General features: G+C 38.8%; 1 protein-coding gene across 2 annotated transcripts in view; it reads right to left on the bottom strand.

Moving 5' to 3' along the window:
* The window catches only part of MED13L (mediator complex subunit 13L), a 333,854-nt gene that overhangs the window by 79,560 nt on the left and 231,764 nt on the right, over positions 1 to 22,530 (bottom strand). For both annotated transcript variants that reach the window (XM_075012327.1, XM_075012328.1), the window contains exons 5-9: positions 8,837 to 8,982; positions 7,205 to 7,399; positions 6,621 to 6,809; positions 3,679 to 3,841; positions 2,639 to 2,743 (exon numbers count right to left, since the gene is read on the bottom strand). In XM_075012327.1, the coding sequence (XP_074868428.1) occupies positions 2,639 to 2,743; positions 3,679 to 3,841; positions 6,621 to 6,809; positions 7,205 to 7,399; positions 8,837 to 8,982 (798 nt within the window). The remainder of the gene's footprint in view (positions 1 to 2,638; positions 2,744 to 3,678; positions 3,842 to 6,620; positions 6,810 to 7,204; positions 7,400 to 8,836; positions 8,983 to 22,530) is intronic.

The following is a 22,530-nucleotide window of genomic DNA, read 5'->3' as shown; positions in this document are numbered from 1 at the left end:
AAACATAGTAGACTACGGAAGTTCCATCTCAAAAGCAAAGAGACAGCACTGCACAGCACACTTTTTCATGATGATGGCAATACCTCCACTAACTGTTAAAACCAATAACTTTAAAGAGGGAAAATCCAAAGATAAGTCAGGTGTCTAAATTCATATACGCTCTTTCCCCTCTCCTACATGTTTTTGGTTGCTGCAAAATGGAACGGTCACTGATGTGGTTCTATCTGATTACTAAAGGTTTGTCAATATTAAACCTTGCTCCCTTTTATTTAGCACAGACTAGTTTGAAAAGACTGTGGGCATCTGCAGGAGTACAGTCATTTTGGAATAAAGGATTTATGCAGACCATATGGAACACTGCAAAAGGTTATAATACAGTGAGTCCCTGTGGCAGTGTTTATACCATGCCTTTTCCAAAAGGAAGGGGCTAGTGATGAGCGAGTTGGGAAGATGCTAACGAGGCGCTGCCATGAATATGCAGTGCCTCATTAGCAAAACGGCATCTGCATGTGATTCAAAAGCGCCACTTTCGAATTGCGTGCCACCCATGTAGACAAGTGCCTTTCGAAAGGACCCCCCTCTGGACTTCAAAAGCTCCTTCTTCCTAAAACCAAATAGGGTTAAACCTGGTGGGATGGCAGTTTGGGGCTGAGATGGGTTAAGCCTGGGGATGGGAGGGGGGCAGTTTGAGGCTGAGAGGAATTAAAGTTGAAGGCCTGGTCCAATGGGAAAGGCTCTGTAGGGACACATGTTCAGCCCCCAGAACATGTAAAAAATTGCCATGTGGCCCCCAATGCAAAAAGGTTGACCACCCCGATCTAGACCATCCCTGACAGATGTCTATCTAACCTGCTCTAAAAATATCTCCAATGATGGAGATTCTACAACCTCCCTAGGCAATTTATTCCTGTGTTTAACCATCCTGACAGAAGATTTTCCTAATGTCCAACCTAAACCTCCTTTGCTGAAGTTTAAGCTCACTGATTCTTTTACTATCCTCAGATGCTAAGAACAACCATTTTTCTCTCTCCTCCTTGTAACACTCTTTTTAGGTACTTGTAAACTGCTATCATGTCTCCTTCTCAGTCTTCTCTTTTCTAAACAAGCCCAATTCTTTCAGTCTTTCCTCATAGTTCATGTTTTCTAGACCTTTAATCATTTTTGTTGCTCTTCTACGGACCTTCTCCAAATCCCCATTGAAATGTGGTGCCCAAAACCAGGCACCACACTCCAATTAAGGCCTAATCAGCAGACAGTAGAGTGAAAGAATGACTTCTCATGTCTTGCTCACAACACTCCCATTAATACATCCCAAATCATGTTTGCTTTTTTTGCAACAGCTTCACACTGTTGACTCATATTTAGCATGTGGTCCACTATGACCCCTAAATCCCTTTCTGCAGTACTTCTTGTTAGACAGTCCCTTCCTATTCTGTATGTGTAAAACTGTTTATTCCTTCTTAAATGGAGTACTTTGCATTTGTCCTTAATAAACTTCATCCTATTTACCTCAGACCATTTCTCCAGTTTGTCCAGATCATTTTGAATTAAGACCCTATCCTCCAAAGCAGTTGCAGCCCCTCCCATCTTGGTATCATCTGCCAATTTACTAAGCCTACTCTCCATGTCAGCATCTAAATCGTCAATGAAAATATTGAACAGAACCAGTTCTAAAACAGACCCGTGCGAAACCCCACTTGTTATGCCCTTCCAACGTGACTGTGAACTGTTAATAATTGCCCTCTAAAAATGGTTATCCAACCACTTATGCACCCACCTTATAGTAGCCCCATCTAAGTTCTATTTGCCCAGTTTATTGATAAGAAGATAATGTGAGATCATATCCAATGCCTTACTAAAGTCTAGGCATACCACATCCACCGCTTGTCCACTAGACTTGCTATCCTATCAAAGAAAACTATCAGATTGGTTTGGCATGATTTGTTCATTACCAAGCCATGCTGGCTATCACCTTATTTTCTTCCAGCTACTTGTAGGTGAACCTGTTAACTACTTGCTTCTTTATCTTTCCTGGCACAGAAGTTAAACTGACTGATCTGTCAGCTGGATAACTCCTTATATTTATAATTTATATATAACAGTTTACATGAGAAGAAAGCACCAGAAAATAAGAAACTGATTTGGTAAGTATCAGAGGTGTAGCTGTGTCTGTCTGTATCTGTACAAACAAGGAGTCCTGTACCACATTAAAGACTAATGGATGTACTAGGGCATAAGCTTTCTTGGCTACTACACAGTTTAAGCCACGAACTGGGTTTTACCCGAAAAGCTTACGCCCTAATAAATCCATTAGTCTCTCATTTTATAAACATCAAATGATCTTATTAAAGACATATGGCTGAGTTAGAATAAAACAGCTCAGGTAGCATATAGTGGTGACAAGAGTTAATTACGTTCCTGTCGCTTCACTGCATATCGCTAGAAGATAACAGGCCAGATCCTCTACTGGCATAAATTGATGCAACTAGATTGATTTCCACCAGCTGACGATCTTGCTCTTCATTTTCTATAAGAAAATGCTTGTTGTATAGTGACTCTGCCTATAATTTTACGTTGTGCAAGAACTTCGCAGGCCTCATTTAATCTGATATCATAATTATTCTTTTTTGCTACATACCTGGAACAAGAACAACTGACTCTTTGGACCGGGTCCACAAAATCCCAAGAAACAGTGTTGCTTGGGACTTCTTCCTCCAGATTTGAAGTGGTAATCTGAGTCCTCCTAACAAGAATAAATATATATATTGTGATAATTATCTCCTTATATATAATGTCATAAACGGACCATCTTGCCGACATTTGTGTATTCCTAAAACTAATCTACATCATGCCCAAGCCTTTCATCTAACCCCCATAATTTTGCATTTAATGATCTATACCTTTCCCAAATATGACAGTTTACTTCTTCATCCATGAAGGGTATCACTTCGCCTACCTCTGGTGTTTGAGCAAAAAAGTCACAGGACATGCAATACAGGTAACACTTAAAATTGCATTTGGAACTGTTGAATGGGCCGATTAAACTACATGGAAACAACAGATGTAAAACTTGTTGGAACATCTATATCTCATCGCACTGAGAATTATTTTATACCTCCACATATGAAAAGCTGGTGCACTAACAACAATGCTCCACCACGTCCTTGGACTTTGAGTTACATTCTGCTAAATACAAATATAGCCTTCCAAATGTTTAGCTATATAAATTAATATATTATTAATATTAAATATTAATATAATATAAGAGATATAAATACATATAATATTATAAATATAATCCTTAGTGGGCTATTTGTCCTTAGGTCATCTTCCTTCCAGACTTACTGTGTATTTCTAATGTGAGCTAGTATTTTTGCTGTCAATGAGCTAGCAGTTGAGTAACTCAGACCAGCATTTGGCTACATATGTAGAGCTCAGACAGCCAGAAGTCAAATGAGCTAAACAAGTGAAAATACAGCATTATTGTCACTTTCATTTGTAAGCAAGCTAAAAAAACTGTAAATTGTCTTAGAAGACATTGCCTTACATTATTCACCTTGAATAGGGAAGTTCAAGAAATAATGTAAATACTGAGGTAGCATCTAAGACAAAATTAGCAAATTCTTAAGTGTGACAGCTCTACTATTATAAAGAACATGAGCAGAATTACTCCCTTACTTGGATTGTGACCTGTTAAGGATGCATTCCTTCCAGACTCTGTGGACCATGTGATTGTGGAATTTTGGAGGAATCTTCCCTGATTTCTTTGGACTGTGAAAAGTGCCTGTCCCCTCCTGTGAAGCTGAATGGCTGACAGAGCTCTGGGTACCTCCACTTTCACCTACAAACAAACAAACAAAAATAAAAATCAAACAGCATTATGGGCAAGAGTAACAGTAGCTACAACATTGGATTTTCCCAAAAGTGCTTTTCAGCTTATAGGCTGTTGTGTTCACATTGGATTGTGCTGATTAATAAAAAGCTTAGAGCAGTTTAAGTTGCCACCAGCTATGAAAACAAAGACATGAATGAATTACTGAGTGACAATACTTCATCAGATTTGGGGACGGAATTTTCACTCTCTTTCCTGTGCCTTCTGTGCAATATCAGTTACGTTTAATTTTGGTGGAAAAATCTTCATCTTTAACTGAACTCTTTTATTACTCACTCAAACAATTAAATATAAACTAATAATAGGCTATTTGGTCATATTCATATTCTTTTCTTTTAATATTCCACGGCTGATAGAGAAAGAAGTGGAAGTGGTATTGCAACCTCAATCACCACCGAAGGAGGATTATGATTTTTATCTTCACTTCCTTTCTTTTTAACCAGTGGAATAAAACCTTGTTACTCAGAATATAAGCACGTTTATGTTATTTATTGAGAGATATTTGAATTACCTAAGACCCTTATATAGTGAGTTTCACTACAGACTAAAACAGTAGAGGGAGCTGTAAATTCACTAAGCTTGCTAGATGCACAACACTACGCTCTGAGCTCTGGCTAGCAAACAAAGTAATGATAGGAAGCTTTTAACAAGGTCAGGTCTCTACACAGAAATCTTTGTCCTTATGACTGACACAATTTAAAAAGTGTTAGGAATAAAACAGTGCAAACAGTCATCATTTAACTACGTCACAAGAAAGAAATCTACTTATTTCTCTCTCTACAATCTGGATTGCTAGCTACAGCTGCTATGCTGTAAATGGGCTTTTAAACCCCCTTTTCCAAAATATGCCTGTTGATTGCAGATGTCTCTCTAGTACTTTCAGATATTGTTTCTTGCTCCTTTTTTCTTTAAGGAAGTGATAAGTAAAGCAGCAATCACTAAAACCAAAGCATTCCCTGGCCCACTGAAATCTCTGGCTAAAATAAGGTATTTTGTTTGTTTTGGAATATGTCATAACGCTGTTTTTGAACTTGACAGATTTGTGATGAAAAGCGTCTTGACTGAATTAAACTAGATTAACCTGTCAGGTTTAACAAATTCATTCTGCCACTGGTGCCAGAATATATTTGCCTAAAACCTTACTCTACTATAGTATTCTGTGATAAAACCAACATCATCTGAAGACGACACAGTTACAACTACTATGATGCACTAGCAGCCAAGTTATCAACACACAAACTACATTTGAGCACGTGATTTGATATGCACAAAAATATTGCAATGCCTTTTTAGAGGCTTGTTGCATATCTGTTGTCATATGATGCGTGTCTATATAGGACATATACATATACCTATACACACACAGTCAAAAAATTATAAAAAGCTGACAGATAACGTTGTAAATGCCAAAAGTTAGGCTGAGTGCAGCATTATCCACTAGCGATCACTTTAAAATCCCAAAGGTAACTTCTTACTATCAATTTTAAATCCCATTCTCTAGATACCTTCGCACTTGTTTTACTATATGCTTTAAATTTTAAAAAATGTGACTCTTCTTCCATTATGATTGCTGAAGCATCACTACTATGGTTTGCAGTCATGTGTATCTCTCAGACAACAGCAGAGCTCCAACAGTAACAACCACTGAGAACTTGGACAAAATCAACAGTTCACTTGATTTTTAAGGCCCTTCAGAGTCACTTAGCAATTTTACTACAGTAAACTCTGTCTTAACTGGCATTCTGTCACCTGAACTCTCAAATAACCGGCATTTTAACCATAAGTAAATTTATTTATATTTTTCATTACTACTGCAGAGTAAAAGTAAATACAAATAAATACAGCAAAAGTTTAGAGTATACAATACTAATGTTGGTAAACAAAGTACTCAGCATATATTTTTATTTGCTTCTTAATATCTAATCCTGTTTTTCTTTAGTGTTCTGCATTGCTAGGTATACCTCTCTATTATCCAGAACATTTGAATATCTGGCAACCTCCTGGTCCCAGGGCTGCCTGATATGAAAGCATTTATTGTATTTTTGCAAATCATGCTTAGAACTCTGTTTAATTGGAAACTGAAAGGGGTTAAAAGAGGCTGTAACTGTTCAACATTTTAAAGCATTCAGAGAACACAAAAGTCTAAAGTTCTTAAAGAGTAATAAGTATATATTTTAAAAAAAGACTTAATTTGACTTTCATATTATTTATTGACTTTTATTCTTTATTACTTAATCTTAATTATTTCTCCCAGACTGCCTTTAATGGGAAGAAAAGAATTACTCACCTGTGCTGTAACTGTGGGCATATCTATACTTATGGGAAGATCGACTCATTCAGGGTTGATCTTCTGGGGTTCAATTTAGTGCGCCTAGTGGGGACATGCTAAATCGAATCATCAGGGCTCTACAGTCTACCCCAGTACTCCTCATTATTGCGAGGAGTAAAGCACGTCGATGGGAGAAACTCTCCTGTCAACCTCCTGCTGTGAGGATAGCCAGATAATCAATCAACGATACGTCAGTTCCAGCTACACAATTAAATAAAGTATGCAACTATCAAAGCCTACTGTGCTGGAGTACATCTTAGTAAGTAACACCTTAATTGGTTCAAAGACTAAATTTACAAGAGATTGTGAAACACTGCCATTCACTGAGCCAGTTAAGCAATAATTAAAATGAGTTTTTAATAGAATGCTTCAGATCTCTTTGCTAGGTTTTTTGCTTACCTATAATGGCCTGCTCTGGGGAAGTGGGTGGAGTGAGCGGCATCCCACAATTACTGGGATCTTTCATGCTTCCAAGTCCCTGCTGACCCACATTGATGTGGCCTCCAGCACTGGCAGCACTCTGCGAAATGGGGATGTCACTTTGAGAGATGAGAACAAAAGCTGAAGGATACACCATTCGTACGCCGCCTAGATGGAACAGGAACAGGAGGAAGAAAATGAGTCTTTTAAATTTTTCATTTATTCTCTGGCTGGCCTTGACTTAGTTTCAGCATATACTAGAGGTACCTTACTCGTCAAAATGAAAAAGATATGAAGAAGTTTACAGCCTGACATCCTAAGCATTCATCCATCCCTTTATAACTAAAAGGGAGATGAAATAAGAAGCTGGATATTGTGATAATAGCATCAGGGATACAGGGAGTATACAACCTTGAGGCAAGATAACGAGTCAGAATGTTCCGGTGTCAAGAGAGCCACAAAACCAGACAGAGAAATTATAAAGGTTGTTTCTGATTAATTAGATTTTTTTTAAAATTATGAAAAAGGGCAAAATGTTCTTTAGGCAAAATACGAAATCTCACCAACAATGACTTCAACAGCCACAGGGAAATCATCATCATATCCCAATTCCTCTTCCTCCTTCAGCCCCTCCTTCTTCTTCAGCACCATGGGGTAGAAATACTGCCATTCCTCAATCAATTTACGAGTTGCTGGATCTGACATCTTGTATGCTTGACCCGTCAATGTACCGTTTAAACCATAAGGACTCAACAGGACTGAAAAATAAAACATAACTCTCTCTATAATATGTGGACTTCAACCACAGAGCAACCACATCCCATTTCCTCTGGATTTATTTGCACTGCGATTTTAGACGATGCTTGTAGTTTGCCAATTTTCAAAATATAGTGAACACAAATTCACTTAGTAAAATAACAGAATAAATACTAAAATGATAAAAATAACTATACATCAATGGACTAACAGGAGAGATACTTCTGAAGATGTCACATAATACAGTATGCAATACTTAATTTTTTTTTAATGTGAATGGAATGTTTTCTTTTCTAAATTCCACAGGAGATTTTCACGGCTTACAACATCATTCTGTAAAAAGCTGTAAAACCCAGTAACTTTAAGACAACATCAGGTATGTCAAGTTCACGTATTTTAAATGTTTATTTTTCTCTTTCGTTGTTCTCTGTATTTTCAACTTTCTATCGGAAAAATCTGCATTTTGACACGTTTTGCACCACAAGCAGCACATTGAAGGAAAAACAGAAACCTCCAGTTCAAGCCAACAATCTACGTTATCATCGATTACTTGGAACACAGTTGCATTTAAGATCACTACTCAGACCAGCACTGGAGGGGTAGCTGTGTTAATCTGTATCCACAAAAACAAGGAAACGTCCTGTGGCACCTTATAGACTAACAGATATATTGAAGCATAAGCTTTTGTGGGCAAAGGCCCACTTTGTCAGATGCACTGGAGTGGCAATTCCAGAGGTGGGTATAAATATACAGGCACGCGAAAAGAAGGGGAGTACCTGTCTAGCAGCAGGTGGCTTCTGGGTACACGTCTGGCAAATCTGTCACCATCACTGTATGATTGAACGAAGACTAGGAATGGCTGGCCATCTAGAAAAGCAGTTTCTCCTCTCTTAATGTTCACACCACCATATCAGCTGCTGGAAGTGGGCCACAGCCTCCCTGACTGAACTGACCTCATTAACTCCAGCCTTCCTTTTGATTGGTACTCCCTTCTTTTCTTGTGCCCACGAAAGCTTATGCTCCAATATATCTGTTAGTTTATAAGGTGCCACAAGACTTCTCATTGTTTTTACTCATAAACCAGAACTCACTGGACTGTTTGAAATTGTGTAATACATAAAATATTCACACACCTTTGCTATAACAGTTTATTACACTGTACTTATTTTAGAAAATATCTGCATCTAATAAAGTTAATTATGAGAAAAACTTGGAAAACATCACCTAACATTTATTTACCTATCGTACTAAAAACTTCAATTCTATTTTGAAAATTACTGAGGTATTTTTCTTATTCATTTTTGACTCCGGTTCCAGACATCATTACTGGGGCCTAGTTAGGGGTTTTGGTATTGCACAGGAATTAAAATAGGCACATAGGCCACATGTTCTGCAAGTATTTATACTGACAGAGCTGTCACAGTTGAAACTGTACTTACCTTGGAATGGTGCAGGTGATGACTGGGCCATGTGGATATGCTCTTCATTGATCAGGTAGATTGGCTGGTGTTGGACAATCTCCACACTTGTGCACACGTTGCTTTCCCCATGAAGGAAGAATGTGAATGCGCAAGATAAATGTTCACTGGATAAAAAGACATAAGAAAATGGTTTCACTAGCATATCAATGAATTTAGGTGAAGAAAGGACAACGCTTTGTAGCAAAATAGGATGAAAACCCAGGTCTTTTGTTTCGCTTAAGGAAACTGAGCTCAGGACCACGGAAGATGACCACACACAGAATAACTACCACCTTGTGGATAATGATGGAAAGGTATGGAGATCAGTCTCAGAGATTCGCTTCTCTACCCACTTCTATTAAAGAAAGAGCACTATGAACAGTTGTCGGCATGCAGAAGGCTTCAAGATGTCAAAATACTGTCCCCAGGAAAGAAAAGGCGTTGGACTAGAAATGAATTTCAACTGAAAGCAGGAATAAGAAGGAAAAACTTGTGCTTCAGGCTGTCCACGACACTGCCATGCACCATCTAGCATAAATGTTCAATAAATAATGAAAATAAAATGTTCCCACTTAATCCACCAAATAGAATTGCTTTGAATTACATTACCTCTAATCATTTGTTTAAACGCTGCTAATTGTAAAGCCACGCTTCTTAAATAAACAAAAACAACAAAAACAAACCCGTATCAATTTCCCACTTTTTGTCTTCAATACAAACAGCTTGAAAATGTACAGAACTGAATTTGTATTGTTTCCATAAATTACTGCAGAACTATAATGGCAGGGCATTATTTAATAGTTGTTAGCTTTGGCACTAAGCCAGCCACAACATAACTACCTTCACATAAGGAAATAACACCAGCAACTATAACAATTTCACTTTACAGTTTAAGTCAACTAACTGCATCACTGCTGTAAACTATTTTTGAACAGTCTGGAACAGGATGCCGTTTAGCCTCCATAAATCTCAAAGTCACTTTGCACTTATTTTAAAACAAATGTTTATCTTGAAATAAAAAACAGGCTTCTCTTTTAAGCTTCCACAACTGATGCTATTAAAAATAAAAGCTCACTCTAAAAAATCTGGGCACAGGTTATTCTACAAAGCATCAAAATGGAAGATGGCAAAACTTTTACTCCACCTCTTCTGGATCGCACGTCCTGTATTAGTAGCAAAACGTATATTTCAGCAATGGGAACTAGCAAATTTCATTTCCATGTCACAACAAAAAATATTAATTTTACTGCTCTACCACTTGTATGCTAGACTTAAACTGTTCACTACATTTTTATAGCAAGCTGTACGGCGGGGGGGCGAGGGGAATGGGTCATAGATTCATGGTAGTTCTATTCAACTACTCTGCTTATGGGGAAAAAGAAAAAAGCCCATAACTAAACAAAATCCTCTGCAGATATAACAAATAAAATGATAAGCAGAGCCCAAATTATTTAATTATGAATAATATTAGTCCTTGGACAAAGTATGACGTTCTTTTATATGCACATGGCTTTAATTGCGAAATGATGAAAAGTCTTGTCCACATACAAGTGGAAATAGTTTCTGCAGAATTCAGTGGGAAGTAGGCCAGACTTTATAAAGTAGCTAGAAAATCTATTTGTGAAAAAATCAATTTCAACTTCGTTCTTATTCGACAAGATTCCTCTAGCTCTGCCTGTGAAAGTCCTGCTGCCCTTACATTGAAGTGAAGGAAAAACAGACATTTGGGAACAATGTACCCTCTAATTTTTTCATCCATGTGAAGAATCAATTTTGTTATATGCAGAGGCATGTGCAAATGTGCACCACCAATATATATATATGCTGCTGGCTCCGGGTAGCTATGAATGCTCTGCTAATCAGCTGGGCAGCACCTGAATCTCTCCTGGGTGACTGCCCAAAGGTTCAGCTTACAAGAAACACTGTTTGGGACCACATACTGTATTGACTCTTTCAAGCCTCTCACAAAGCACTGAGGCATGAACAAGTCATATATGAGCTAGATGGTGCCTGGTCCTGCTGTGAGGGGAGGGGGACCAGACTTCATCACCTCACGTTTCCTTCTTGTATTTTATGATTCATTCTTACACAACATTCACAGCCTTCTATAAAACACTGGCAGAGAAAGAAATAGACACAATGGAAATTTAGGAAGATAGCTTCCACTGTGGAAACAAATGTAAGAATATAGTATATTGGACTTTTTGTCATCAGTGAATAACATGTCATCAAAATGAAGTAAGCACTGAAATCAACACACTAAAAACGAAGCCAAAGAAATACGCTGTGTCTACACTACAAAAATAACTTCGAAGTTGCTTACTTCAAAGTACATCTTTGAAGTAAGCAACTTCGAAGTTAAGCATCTATACACACCCAACTTCAAAGCAGGGCACTACTCCACTCCCTGAATGGAGTAAGGACTTCGAAGCTGGGTTAACTTCGAAGTAAGGGAAAATGTGTGTGGACTCTCTGCTGGCTACTGCGAAGTAGTGCCTAACTTCCAAGTTAACTTCAAAGTTAGTTTCTAGTGTAGACGCACCCATAATCTATGGAACATGAACTACATAAGACGACTCATGCATCTGATGAAGTGGGTATTTGCCCATGAAAGCTTATGCTCCAAAACATTTGGTAGTCTATAAGGTGCCACAGGACTTCTTGTTTTTTAAGATACCAATTAAAACAGCTACCTTTCTGATACATCAGAGGGATTCCATTTCATGACCCTGGAAACATAACAGTCTAAGTATCACAGGGGTAAGCTGTGTAAATCTGTATCCACAAAAACAACAAGAAGTCCTGTGGCACCTTATAACAATCTAAGACAACTAGCCCTTTTTTCCCATATATGATAACCTACCAGATAGTTACATATTTTATTATTGAAATCAGGGTCATTTACAGCACTAGAACCAAGTAAATCTGCCTGAGACACATTGATAAACAGAGAAAAAATGAAAAATCTTGCTTAATCATGTTTTGGCTTTCTGTAGTCAACCCTGACTGCAACCAATGAGTTCCTAAAGGCGGAACTATTCCGCTGTTGACGCTGAGCAAATTTGTCCAGGGAACGTTACATGTATCCATGTGTATATAGAATCAGTCTTTCCCCCCTTTTTACTGTTCCTGAGTCTTACTCCAGGGGGCTGTATTGCAATACTTTGTAAGGGAATAGACCAGTTACATAAAAGTGAATGTTCCCTCTGGCAACAAATGCAGTTTTAAGCACAGCTTTAAAAAAACAAAAACAATAAAGATCAAGGTCTGGGGACTCCATACACTCTTGGCAGACTTTGTATAAAATATTTACTTTAGTAATAACAAACATGAGTTTTATTTCAAAAGAGTAGTGTCACTGCACAGAGAAGACAGGTATCAGTATCCCAACATATGTACATTCTTATTGTCGTCAGTGTCTGACACACACTTTGTTAGATAGGTCGCTGGAGAAACCACTTCTAAGATTTTCACATATTTATTTTTATAACAGCTCACAATCTGCATCCCTATATATCGATAAGTGCAAACGTCTTTGCAAAGTACTGTAACTGAAGACTGCATATTTAGGACTAAGCTGTACTGAAAAAGAAAATAAAATTGCAAGAAACTCTCCTTATCTGTATTCTACATAACAAATCTTCAGTAGCACTTTACCAACATTCAGTTTTCTAATTGGTGACTAGTAGATCCTGTTACACTCCCTCTAAATTACAAATATTCCACAAAGGATATTGTTCATGCAATTTCTTGTAGTTATGTACATAAGATATTCCTTTGTAAGATACCACACTAGTACAACAGAACACAAATAAGACTAAACTTAGAAAAGTGCTCAGTATCCTCTGTCGGGGCCAGGTTTTCAGAAGAGCTTAGCATGCTGAGCTCTTTAGAATATCTGGTATCACTTGTGGATAATGACCCTTGGAAATCTGGGCCACATCCTAAACTTACTTTTTATAATTCCTTACTTTACATATTTCTCTCTCTCTCTGACATTGTTAAGGATGCCAGAAACGACCATGCACGTGTAATAGTGTTTCAGCTACTCTTCTACTCGTTTTGATAAGGCTACTAGTCTAATTCTTCACAGCATTGTGCTGTCATTCACACAAGCAAAAAGAATGCAACAAAGGTGTAAATGTTTACCAAAAGTGAATGGTCACCTTGTACTTTCACCTTGGACTGCAGTGACAGTCTACAAAAGGTGCAGAACTAGTACAGAATCAAGCCCTGGATGTTTTTGCTGGGTGCATAGTATACACAGCTGCTCAGAGGAAAGGGAACAGAGACTATATAATGAAAAGAGATGGCACCAGATGAATGAGTATGAATGCATGGGACCGTACTGAACAACTTGACAACACTAGTTGCTACATGTTGAATATAAGAGGCATACAATTTCTGCCCTAAGTGGAAATGTGTGTGAAGAAATGCTCAAGTTTTCTGAGTATTTTGTCATCCAAAGCCCAAGATGCACATATACTGTGCATTGGCTTACTTTATAGTTGAAGATTTTTCTTTCACATAAAAGCATATGCATTAGTGTACGGTAGATGTTAGGTAGTGAAACTGCAAATTACGTCTAATGGGCTATGCCTACACTAGAAGCATCTGTCAACAATAACGTCTGTCGACAGGAATGGTCAGAAAAGTGCATCTACACACAAAAGCACATGGACAGAGCAATCTCTCTCGCATCACTCCATTTCTACATGTCATGCTTCAGATATTTTATTTTGACTCTGCCATTGCAAAATTATTTGGAATCTTGCTTTTAAATAAGTTATCAATGGGAAATCCTAAAAGGAAGCAACAAAAGAAATTTTAAACCTTCACAGTGTGATGAAAATCTTCATGCTCTCTTCTTACATGCTAAATCTCACTAATTCTTGACATGTATGAGGAATACTGGTCATGGAACAAGCACGCCCAATAAATGGCTTTTATAATTGACCAAATGCCTTATCTTCAGTCTGGGGTTTAATCACCCACAAAGGACAATCACTGACATACAGGTATTTCAACCATGCTATCTAACAAACAAATCTATCTCAATTTTTGAAATGCCTCTTTGACCACGTCTACATGGGCAGCTTTTGTCAACAAAATTGGGCGTTTGTCGACAAAACTAACCGAGCGTCTACACAGTTAAAGCGCTTTGTCGAGAGTTGGCTGACAAAATTCAGCTGTTCAATTGGCAGCATTATCCCTTTTCCTGACCAGAGAACGCCTCTGTCGACAGTGTTTTGTGCCCATGTAGACACTTCTGTTGACAGAGAGGGCTTCTGGTTCCCCGGGCAGCCCTCCTTCTGGAGTTTCTGGTCAGCCATTCCGTCAAGAAAGGGCCGGGCAGTCTGGCTTCTCTCTATCAATAGAGTAGCTTGCTCTTCCAATTTGCTTTTGTGTGTAGACGCTATCTATCGACAGAGGTACTGCTGAGGTTTCTGTCGACAGAAGCTGCCCGTATAGATGTGGCCTTTCTGTAATATTAAGGCACTACTATAAGTTCTATAATCAGAAAGTAACTAGTAGTGATAGTGTAGGAAAAATATTACAAGAAAATATCTCCACATGTATTGAGTGAATTTATATTGAATATCATGAATATGAGCACATGTTTAGAGTTAAATTTACACTACCAGGTGGGAAACTTGTACATATTTTGTGAGTTTCATTTCTCATCCATTTGTCACATATGTTAAACTAAGTCTGCACTACAAACTTCTGCCAGCATAGTGCCATAGAGCTGGCCTAAGGGCATGAACAGGTATGATTCCTGAACACCACATGTGCTAGCAAAAAGCTCACTTCTGCTAGAATTGCTTATTTTGCTTAGTAGGCCCGGAATAATCTATACCAACAACAGCACAGCTGCGCAAGTACAAACCGTGCCTACAGTAAAAGCACTTTACCTGTATAGTATATTGATAAATCTACACTAAGAAGTCAATCCCACTGTAGATATATACTTACTTTGCTAGAATTACTCAAATACCCAATGGAAGCTGTGTTATCCTGCATTCAAACTTAAAAGAGGCTATTTTTACAGAATTACACTAAGTGAAAGAAGCTATCAAAGGATTATATTTCAAAGCCAAGCTATGAATACATGTGCCAAATGTCAGTCTGTGTGCAATGAGAGCCAAGTTTTGTTCACAATCACACTCAACTACTTTATACCTCTCACTCTAGAAGGAGATTCCTAGATACCAAGGCTTTGGCTACAACTTTGATATTCTCAAACTGTATTTCTAAAGAATGCAATTGTTTAAAAGAACAGCTGTGCTTCAATAATCACCTCCAATATTAAAAGGTCTTCACGTGCCTACACTAAGAATGTTTTATAACCACAGTAAAATGTGAGGCATCTTTAAAGCAGCTAAATTCATTTTGGGGTGAAAGAAGAAAGCTTTTTTTTAATATTGCAAAAATATTAATATTAAAATCTATTAATTCATTTCTCTTAAGTATCTGATAAATAATGAGGATTAATCCCAACATCAAAATTGATGAAAAATCACCTTGGAATCTTACAGAAAACAAGAGTCAAGAAAATGTTTCAGCTCAAGATTGTCTCCCTTAGATATCATCACAAAGGACAGGTTCTAATGCTGTGAACACAATGTACATGTTTAATGTAGAATAATACACACTTTGAAGTCAATGGGACTATGTACAAACATAAGTGTATGTGTTAAGTGTCTGCAGTATCAGGGCTCATTTGGTAAATAAATGTTTTAAAATTTCATATCATTTTGTTTTATAGAGGCAGCCATTTTAGTCTGGGGTTTCAAAAATAACAAGCAGACCTGTAGCACCTTAAAGTCTAACAAATGCATCAGCTTTTGTGGGTAAAATCTACTTTTTCAGATTATTGGAGTAAACAATTATAATCCAGGGTTTATATAGCAGGGATGGGGTGGTGGTAGAAGCATTTAGTTTCTAGACCTAAAAGCAGCCATACTTCAACTCAGCAAGAAAACAAGTATAATTACTTCTGAGGTACTTTATAAAGATATGCTTTTTTTTTCCCCTACTAATTTACTATCTTCTTCTTGGAGTGATATTACATAAGGCATATCAGAAAAGTCACATTTTAGGTGGTTTTTTTGCATTTAAAAATCCCTTGTTAGAAAGCACCTGAACGTCGGCAACGAATTTGTAGCTACACAAACTGGTATTTCTAAGCTAATTGTTATGGATAGTTTTTTTTGTTCTCTTTGGGTTTTGCCTCCTTCGTCCCCAAGAATTCGGTAACATCCTACTTAAGCCAACAGTAAATTAAAAAACTCCAAGGTTGCATATACGCTACCAAGCTCTTTCAGAAAATCCAGCCCTTTTGTGAAACAACATGCAGAGAGTGTCCACACATAAAATGTGCTCTTTCAATCCAAAAATCAAAAGAATGCAACTCTTCTTCCAGAAGCCTTCTTCCATTCCTGGATCAGGAAGATCATCTCCTTTCAAAAGCTTATTTTGAAAAAAAAAAATGTGTAGACACTCCGTGGGCCCCTTTTTCAAAAAAGCAATGTTCCTGGTGATGGAGATTTCGATCTCTTGTCTGTTCTTTCTAAAGAGTGGAGGCTGTGTGGATGCTCTCTATCAAAAGAGAAGATGGATCTTCTGACCAACTTTTTTGCTTGTGGATGTGCTCTTTCAAAAGAAGATCTTTCTGAAGAGATTTTCCAGCAGATCTTCTTCTGAAAAACTGATGTATTGTAGACGCGGCCCAAAGGGATTAAGAATAAAGAAAGAGTGGAGTTTACTTTGGGAACGGTTCTGGACCCTTGAGATTTTGCTTCCGTAAGTGTTTCTCTTGTTGTAGTGATTTGCAGGTAAGATATGTGAGATACGTGCTTTCTCTTCTGATCAGAGTTTGAACTAACCAGGAGAAAGAATAAGTGATGAGAGAAGTTCTCTGGTCTTGACAAGCATCTGAAACCACACTGGAGAAAAATACTTGCAAATCTAGAAAGAAGGGACTATAAAAGATGAGAGAACATAAGGCATTGACTAATGATTACCCAAACAAATCGAGCAGTTCCACCAAGCATGAAAGAACTATTTTTTTTCTGTTTTACTGTGTCATATTTGGTAACTATAATATCACAACCTCCCATCCTGGATCTAGATAAGATTGTGTGAAGATCATTCCTTCAGCTGAACTCACTTTCTTCCTGACGTGTCAATGACTCACTTCTTCTCTTTTTGTCTCCAGATTCTGAGCAACAATTCAGCAGCCGCTGACCTCTTGTGTATAAAATACATATTTTACATATACGGTAACAGCCATACTCTAATATAAAACTGTTTGCATGCCATATCAATGTATTTCCTCGCAAAAACTACTACTACTAATTGTGCCAAATGGAACAGTAGCTTGTGTATTGCTGAACTGCACCTGCTGACTACTTGACACACCATCAACGTTTTTGGGTGGATAGGAGTCAAAGCAGTACGTACGGATGATACACTGTGGGTCATTTCTGAAGTATGAGAAACACCCACAACTATACACACACATTTAGGTATTTCTCACAATCATGTCTCAAGTAAATAACTTCATTTTAGAGTACTGGATATTGAATATGCCTCAGACTATGCAGCACTACCAACACTGTGCTGATATGTTATTCAACTCATGTACTTACCTCTCCTCTCCCCCACTCCCTGCACTACAGGAATATTGGAATGTCTCACAATCATTAATATATTTATCCTCCCAGCACTGCTGTGAGGTAGGGCACTGCTGTTGTGCTCATTTAGCAGATGGGGAACTAAGGTACAGAGAGACTAATTGATTTGCTGAAAGTCACAGAGAAAGTCTGGTGCAGGTGGGAAATTAACCCAGGCCTCCTGAGTCCTAGACTAGCATCCTAACCACTTACCCTATACTTCCTTTTGTTCTGAAGAGAGAAATTCATCTTCCAGAATTGTCAGGCTAGCCCTTTTCATTCTCCTGATATTATTTTATAATATATTAGTTTTATTTTATATGTAACAAGAACGTCCTTTGAATTCTGGTAATATTACCTAAAACTAGGTAGGAATGGTGTCCATGGCCTCTGATTGTCAGAGGCTAGAGATGGATGGCAGGAGACAAATCGCTTGATCATTGTCTTCGGTTTGTCCCTTCTGGGGCACCTGGCACTGGCCGCTATCGGCAGACTGGCTACTGGGCTGGATGGACCTTTGGTCTGATCCAGCATGACCGTTCTTTTGTTCTTAACTGCATGTGAGACACATGTACAGAAACACACTATGAATATTAACTCTCTCATTTGTACAAAGGTGGGGAAAGTGTTCAGACAACAGATTCACAATACAGAAAGTGTTTAGATAACAGAGAAGTGTTTAGATAATGTTATGAACCTATTATCTCAACACTTTAAGTTGTCACCCACCAAACCTGCTGCCAAAACTCATTTACCTCACTCTAAAGATTTTCACACTTACTGATCCTATCTCTGACTCTCTCCTACCATTTTTGTTCATATAAAATGTATGCATGGGAACATCCACTAGACAGTAAGGGGGATCAAAGTTTGGGTCCCACGTGTATATATCATCACTCTTCACAAGGTCCACATGGCTACGAGAACTTTATTGACAATATGAACACCTCTAAGAAGGTAGGAGGAACGACTTCATGTTCCTCCCTCTTTTTCTAACACTGAGCTGTGTTTTATATGGTAGATTCTGAATTACAAAATGTACTGTATAAAACTACAGTTTTGGTCTTTGCTGTAGGAAAGCTTCCCTACAACACGTGACCTTAAGTATGAACATATATTGCTTTGTACTCTCTACGCTGGCTGCCTGTATAAAAATGTAAGCTAGTCTTATTAGCTTTAAAAACCCCTTCTTTAGACCAATCTAATTATCACCAAAGAAAACTTTACTACCCATATTTTAAGTGTGAGGATTCCACCTTTATGTCTGTGAGCAGCAGCTGACTGAGCTTTTGCTGAGTGGCTCTGCAGCGTGGAACTTGTCCCTAAAGAAACATCCATTTCAGCTCATTCTTCAATGCATACTTTTAATAATGTATTGAGTTTAGGCTTTGAATATTTTGCTTGCTTGTTATTGGGGAAGGAAGAGAGGCTGTTAAATGATTGCTTATTATTGCATTTTAATTGGTTGTATAGCTTCCCAAGTCCCTTGGCACGCTGGGAATCAGCATGTTTACAGTTAAAATGGTAACTTCATCCTCTTTGTTTTCTACAAAGTCATACTTAATTCACATCAATTAATTTTATGTGAAGATTTCAGCTGCTGTACCCAGTCACATGAAAAATCTTCCACAGTTTTTGAAAAATCCACATGTTCATAGCAAATCTGTAGGTCGTTTATTAGCTTTGTGTATGCACACTATGTGGGCTGCCAAAATATACTGTGGCATTCTGAAATTTAAATTCTTGGAGCACCAGCTGACACTGTTTGACTGTCTTAGTGATAGTTACTATGGAAAACATCCTGATAATGTAATGCAATGATTGTCAACTATTAAACAACATACCATGCTTCATTTCCTCGTATTTATACTCCTCCCTATTTCAGAGACAAACAGTACTTCCCACTCCACTGGGTACTAAGGGCAGCAGGTGCTACAGGGGGATATGGGGGAGTTAAGAAAGGAAGGAAGAGAACAGAAAGACTATGGGTATGGAGGGGGTCTGCCTCACTAACTTAACTATGCTCCTTGGTACTCCATATGCAGTAAAATAGAAAAAATGTTGTGACATTGGGGACTGTTCTATGTATCTGCAAGTATGCACATGCAGCAGCTAACTATCCTTCCCATTATTGTGTGGGAGCACAGCGTATGAAGGCTATGGTACCTCTGAGGCTGGCACTTCATGGCCACAGAGAAGTACTCCTTCCCATTTAAAAAAACTTCTATGCAAAGTCCAAGCATTGCAAAAGGACAGAAGTTTAACAGAGGGTGCAGAACTTGAACTTTAATAATGAATCCCCATGCTGGGCCCCAGAGTAGCACAACAGTTTCCTATGTCATAATACATTCTATAACCATCCATATAGCATGTACCCTGCAAACTCTTGTTACCATGAGAATCTGAAGACTACTCAAAGTAAGAGGAGACACAACAGAAAAAGGGAGAAGGCAAGAGCTGTTTGGAGCAGTTGAGGTCTTGGGCAAATGCATATGCACCAAAAGTGACTTATATTTTTAATAGGATGTCAAGTATAAATCAAACTACAGTCTGAACCTCTAATCTAGCACCATCTGTGGTCAGTGATTTTAGTTAGCCTGATGCCCACTTATCATGAATATTGGCAAGCTTCCCGTGGTCTCATAAAATTTGCTTACAGGCTCTCAGTATTCTGCATTGTTGTTTAGTTCTAATTTAACCCCCAACGTCTTCTAAAAGCTCAGTAAGCAATGGAAGTGTGGGTAATGCTGCTAGAAAAATATTAACCTCCCATGGTTCAGCAAATTTTCTGGTTCATCACTGGATGCTGGACTAGAGAGGTTTAGCCTGTACATGCAAAGACCTCTCTCTCTCTCTCTCACACACACACGCAAAGACGTGTCTCTCTCTCTCTCTCTCTCTCTCTCTCACACACACACACACACACACACACCTCCCTGCTAGGAGCACATGGCACCTAGAAAGAGCAGCCAGACATTTTCAGCACCCTCTGGATAAAGCACGCAGAGAACCTGCTTTGGGATACCCACAGATTTGGCCACAGCTAGACCAAAAGGTTTGACAGACCGGATGCAGCTCCCGTGCTGTATCTTGCCAGCCCCCTGACTTAGGAGATGCTTATCTCCCATTAGGTGAGCCTTCACGAGAATGCTCCAAACACCCTGCAAGTAAGAGCTGCTACAATTCTGCAAGGCCACCTGACCAGCCAAATGATTCTGGGGTGTCTGTACTTTTTCACACACTTGTCTGAGAACTGATTTTGGATTTCTGGATAGAAAACTGGCTAGATGGTTGGGCTCAATGCATATTAGTCAATCCTCAATATCTGGTTGGCAGTCCATATCAAGTGGAGAGTCAAAAGTCTGGTTTTGGGGCTCGTTGTGTTGAATATCTTTATCAATGAACTTGATGTGGGGATGGATTGCATCCTCAGCAAGTTTACAGGTGACATTAAGCTAGGGAGAGGGCTAGCTACACTGGAGGGTAGAGACAGGATCCAGGCTGACCTAGACAAACTGGAGGACTGGGCCAAAAGAAATCTGGTGAGGTTCAACAAGGACAAGCGTAGAAGCCTACCCTTGGGACGGAAGAATCCCAAGCACTGCTACAGGCTGGGGACTGACTGGCTAAGCAGCAAGTCAGCAGAAAAGGACATGGGGATTACACTGGATGAGAAGCTGAGTATGAGTCAACAGTGTGCCTTTGTCACCAAGAAGATTAATGGCATAATCAGGTGGAACAGTAGGAGCACTGCCATCAGATCCAAGAAAAGTGATTACTTCCCTTTATTTGGCATTGGTGAGGCCACATCATGAGTACTGTGTCCAATTCTGGGGCCTCCATTGCAGAAAGGATGTGGACGCACTGGACAGAGTCCAAAAGGAGGACAACAAAAATGATTAGGGGCCTGGAGCAAGTGATTTATAAGGAGAGGCTGAGGGATTTGGGTTTATTTAATGTTTTGAAGAGTAAGTGGGATTTAATAGCCACCTTCAGCTACCTGTAAGGGGTTCCAAAGTGGATGGAAACAGGTTGTTCTCAGTGTTGACAGACAACGGAATTAGGAGCAATAGTTTCAAGCTGCAGTGCAGGAGGTCTAAGTTGGATAGTAGAAAAAATAACTATTCCACTAGGAGGGCGGTGATGCACTGGAATGGGTTTGCTAGGGAGGTGGTAGAATTTCCATTCTTAGTAGTTTTTATCTCCCAACTTGACAAAGCTCTGGCTGGGATGGTTTAGTTGGGATTGGTCCCGCTTTTAGCAAGGGGTTGGCCTCGATGACCTCCTGAGGTCTCTTCATACCCCAGGATTCTATGAACAAAGGCTCCTGCCATATGCTAAAGCTAGATAATGCAGGGACAAACATCTGTTGTTCTTCACTTCCCTACAATGGAACACCTGAGAAAAGGGCCAAAAGAAAGGGACTTGAAGAGCTGCTTGTGCCTTGAGAATCCACAAGTCTGTTTGTATCATCCCTCAGGGCTAGTGGTTGTTAATTCAAATTCTATCCCTCTAGAACATTAAGCTTAGATTTTATTTTTGTCTATTCACTAGGTAATCTGCTTTGATCTGTTTGCTATCACCTATAACCACTTAAAATCTACCTTTTGTAGTTAATAAACTTACTTTATGTTACCTTATAGACTAACAGAAAAGTTTAGAGCATGAGCTTTCGTGAGTTAACTCACTTCTTCAGATGCTGGAGATGCAGCATCTGAAGAAGTGAGTTAACTCACGAAAGCTCATGCTCTAAACTTTTCTGTTAGTCTATAAGGTGCCACAGGACCCTTCGTTGCTCTACAGATCCAGACTAACACGGCTACCCCTCTGATACTTTACTTTATGTTGTAACCTCAGCCGGTAAGTTTGGAGTGAAGTGCTTGGGAATCTTAGCTGAAGGCTGTTGCATTTCCACTCCACACTGAAGCTACAACTACACTAGCACAAATCTTTGAAAAGGCCATTTTGAAGATTAGTAATGGGGCGCTAAAATGC

Source organism: Carettochelys insculpta, chromosome 18 (genome assembly GCF_033958435.1).
Source record: "Carettochelys insculpta isolate YL-2023 chromosome 18, ASM3395843v1, whole genome shotgun sequence".
NCBI classification, from domain to species: domain Eukaryota; kingdom Metazoa; phylum Chordata; order Testudines; family Carettochelyidae; genus Carettochelys; species Carettochelys insculpta.
Note: the sequence above shows the minus strand (reverse complement) of the source record. Positions and strands in the feature narration are given on the sequence as shown.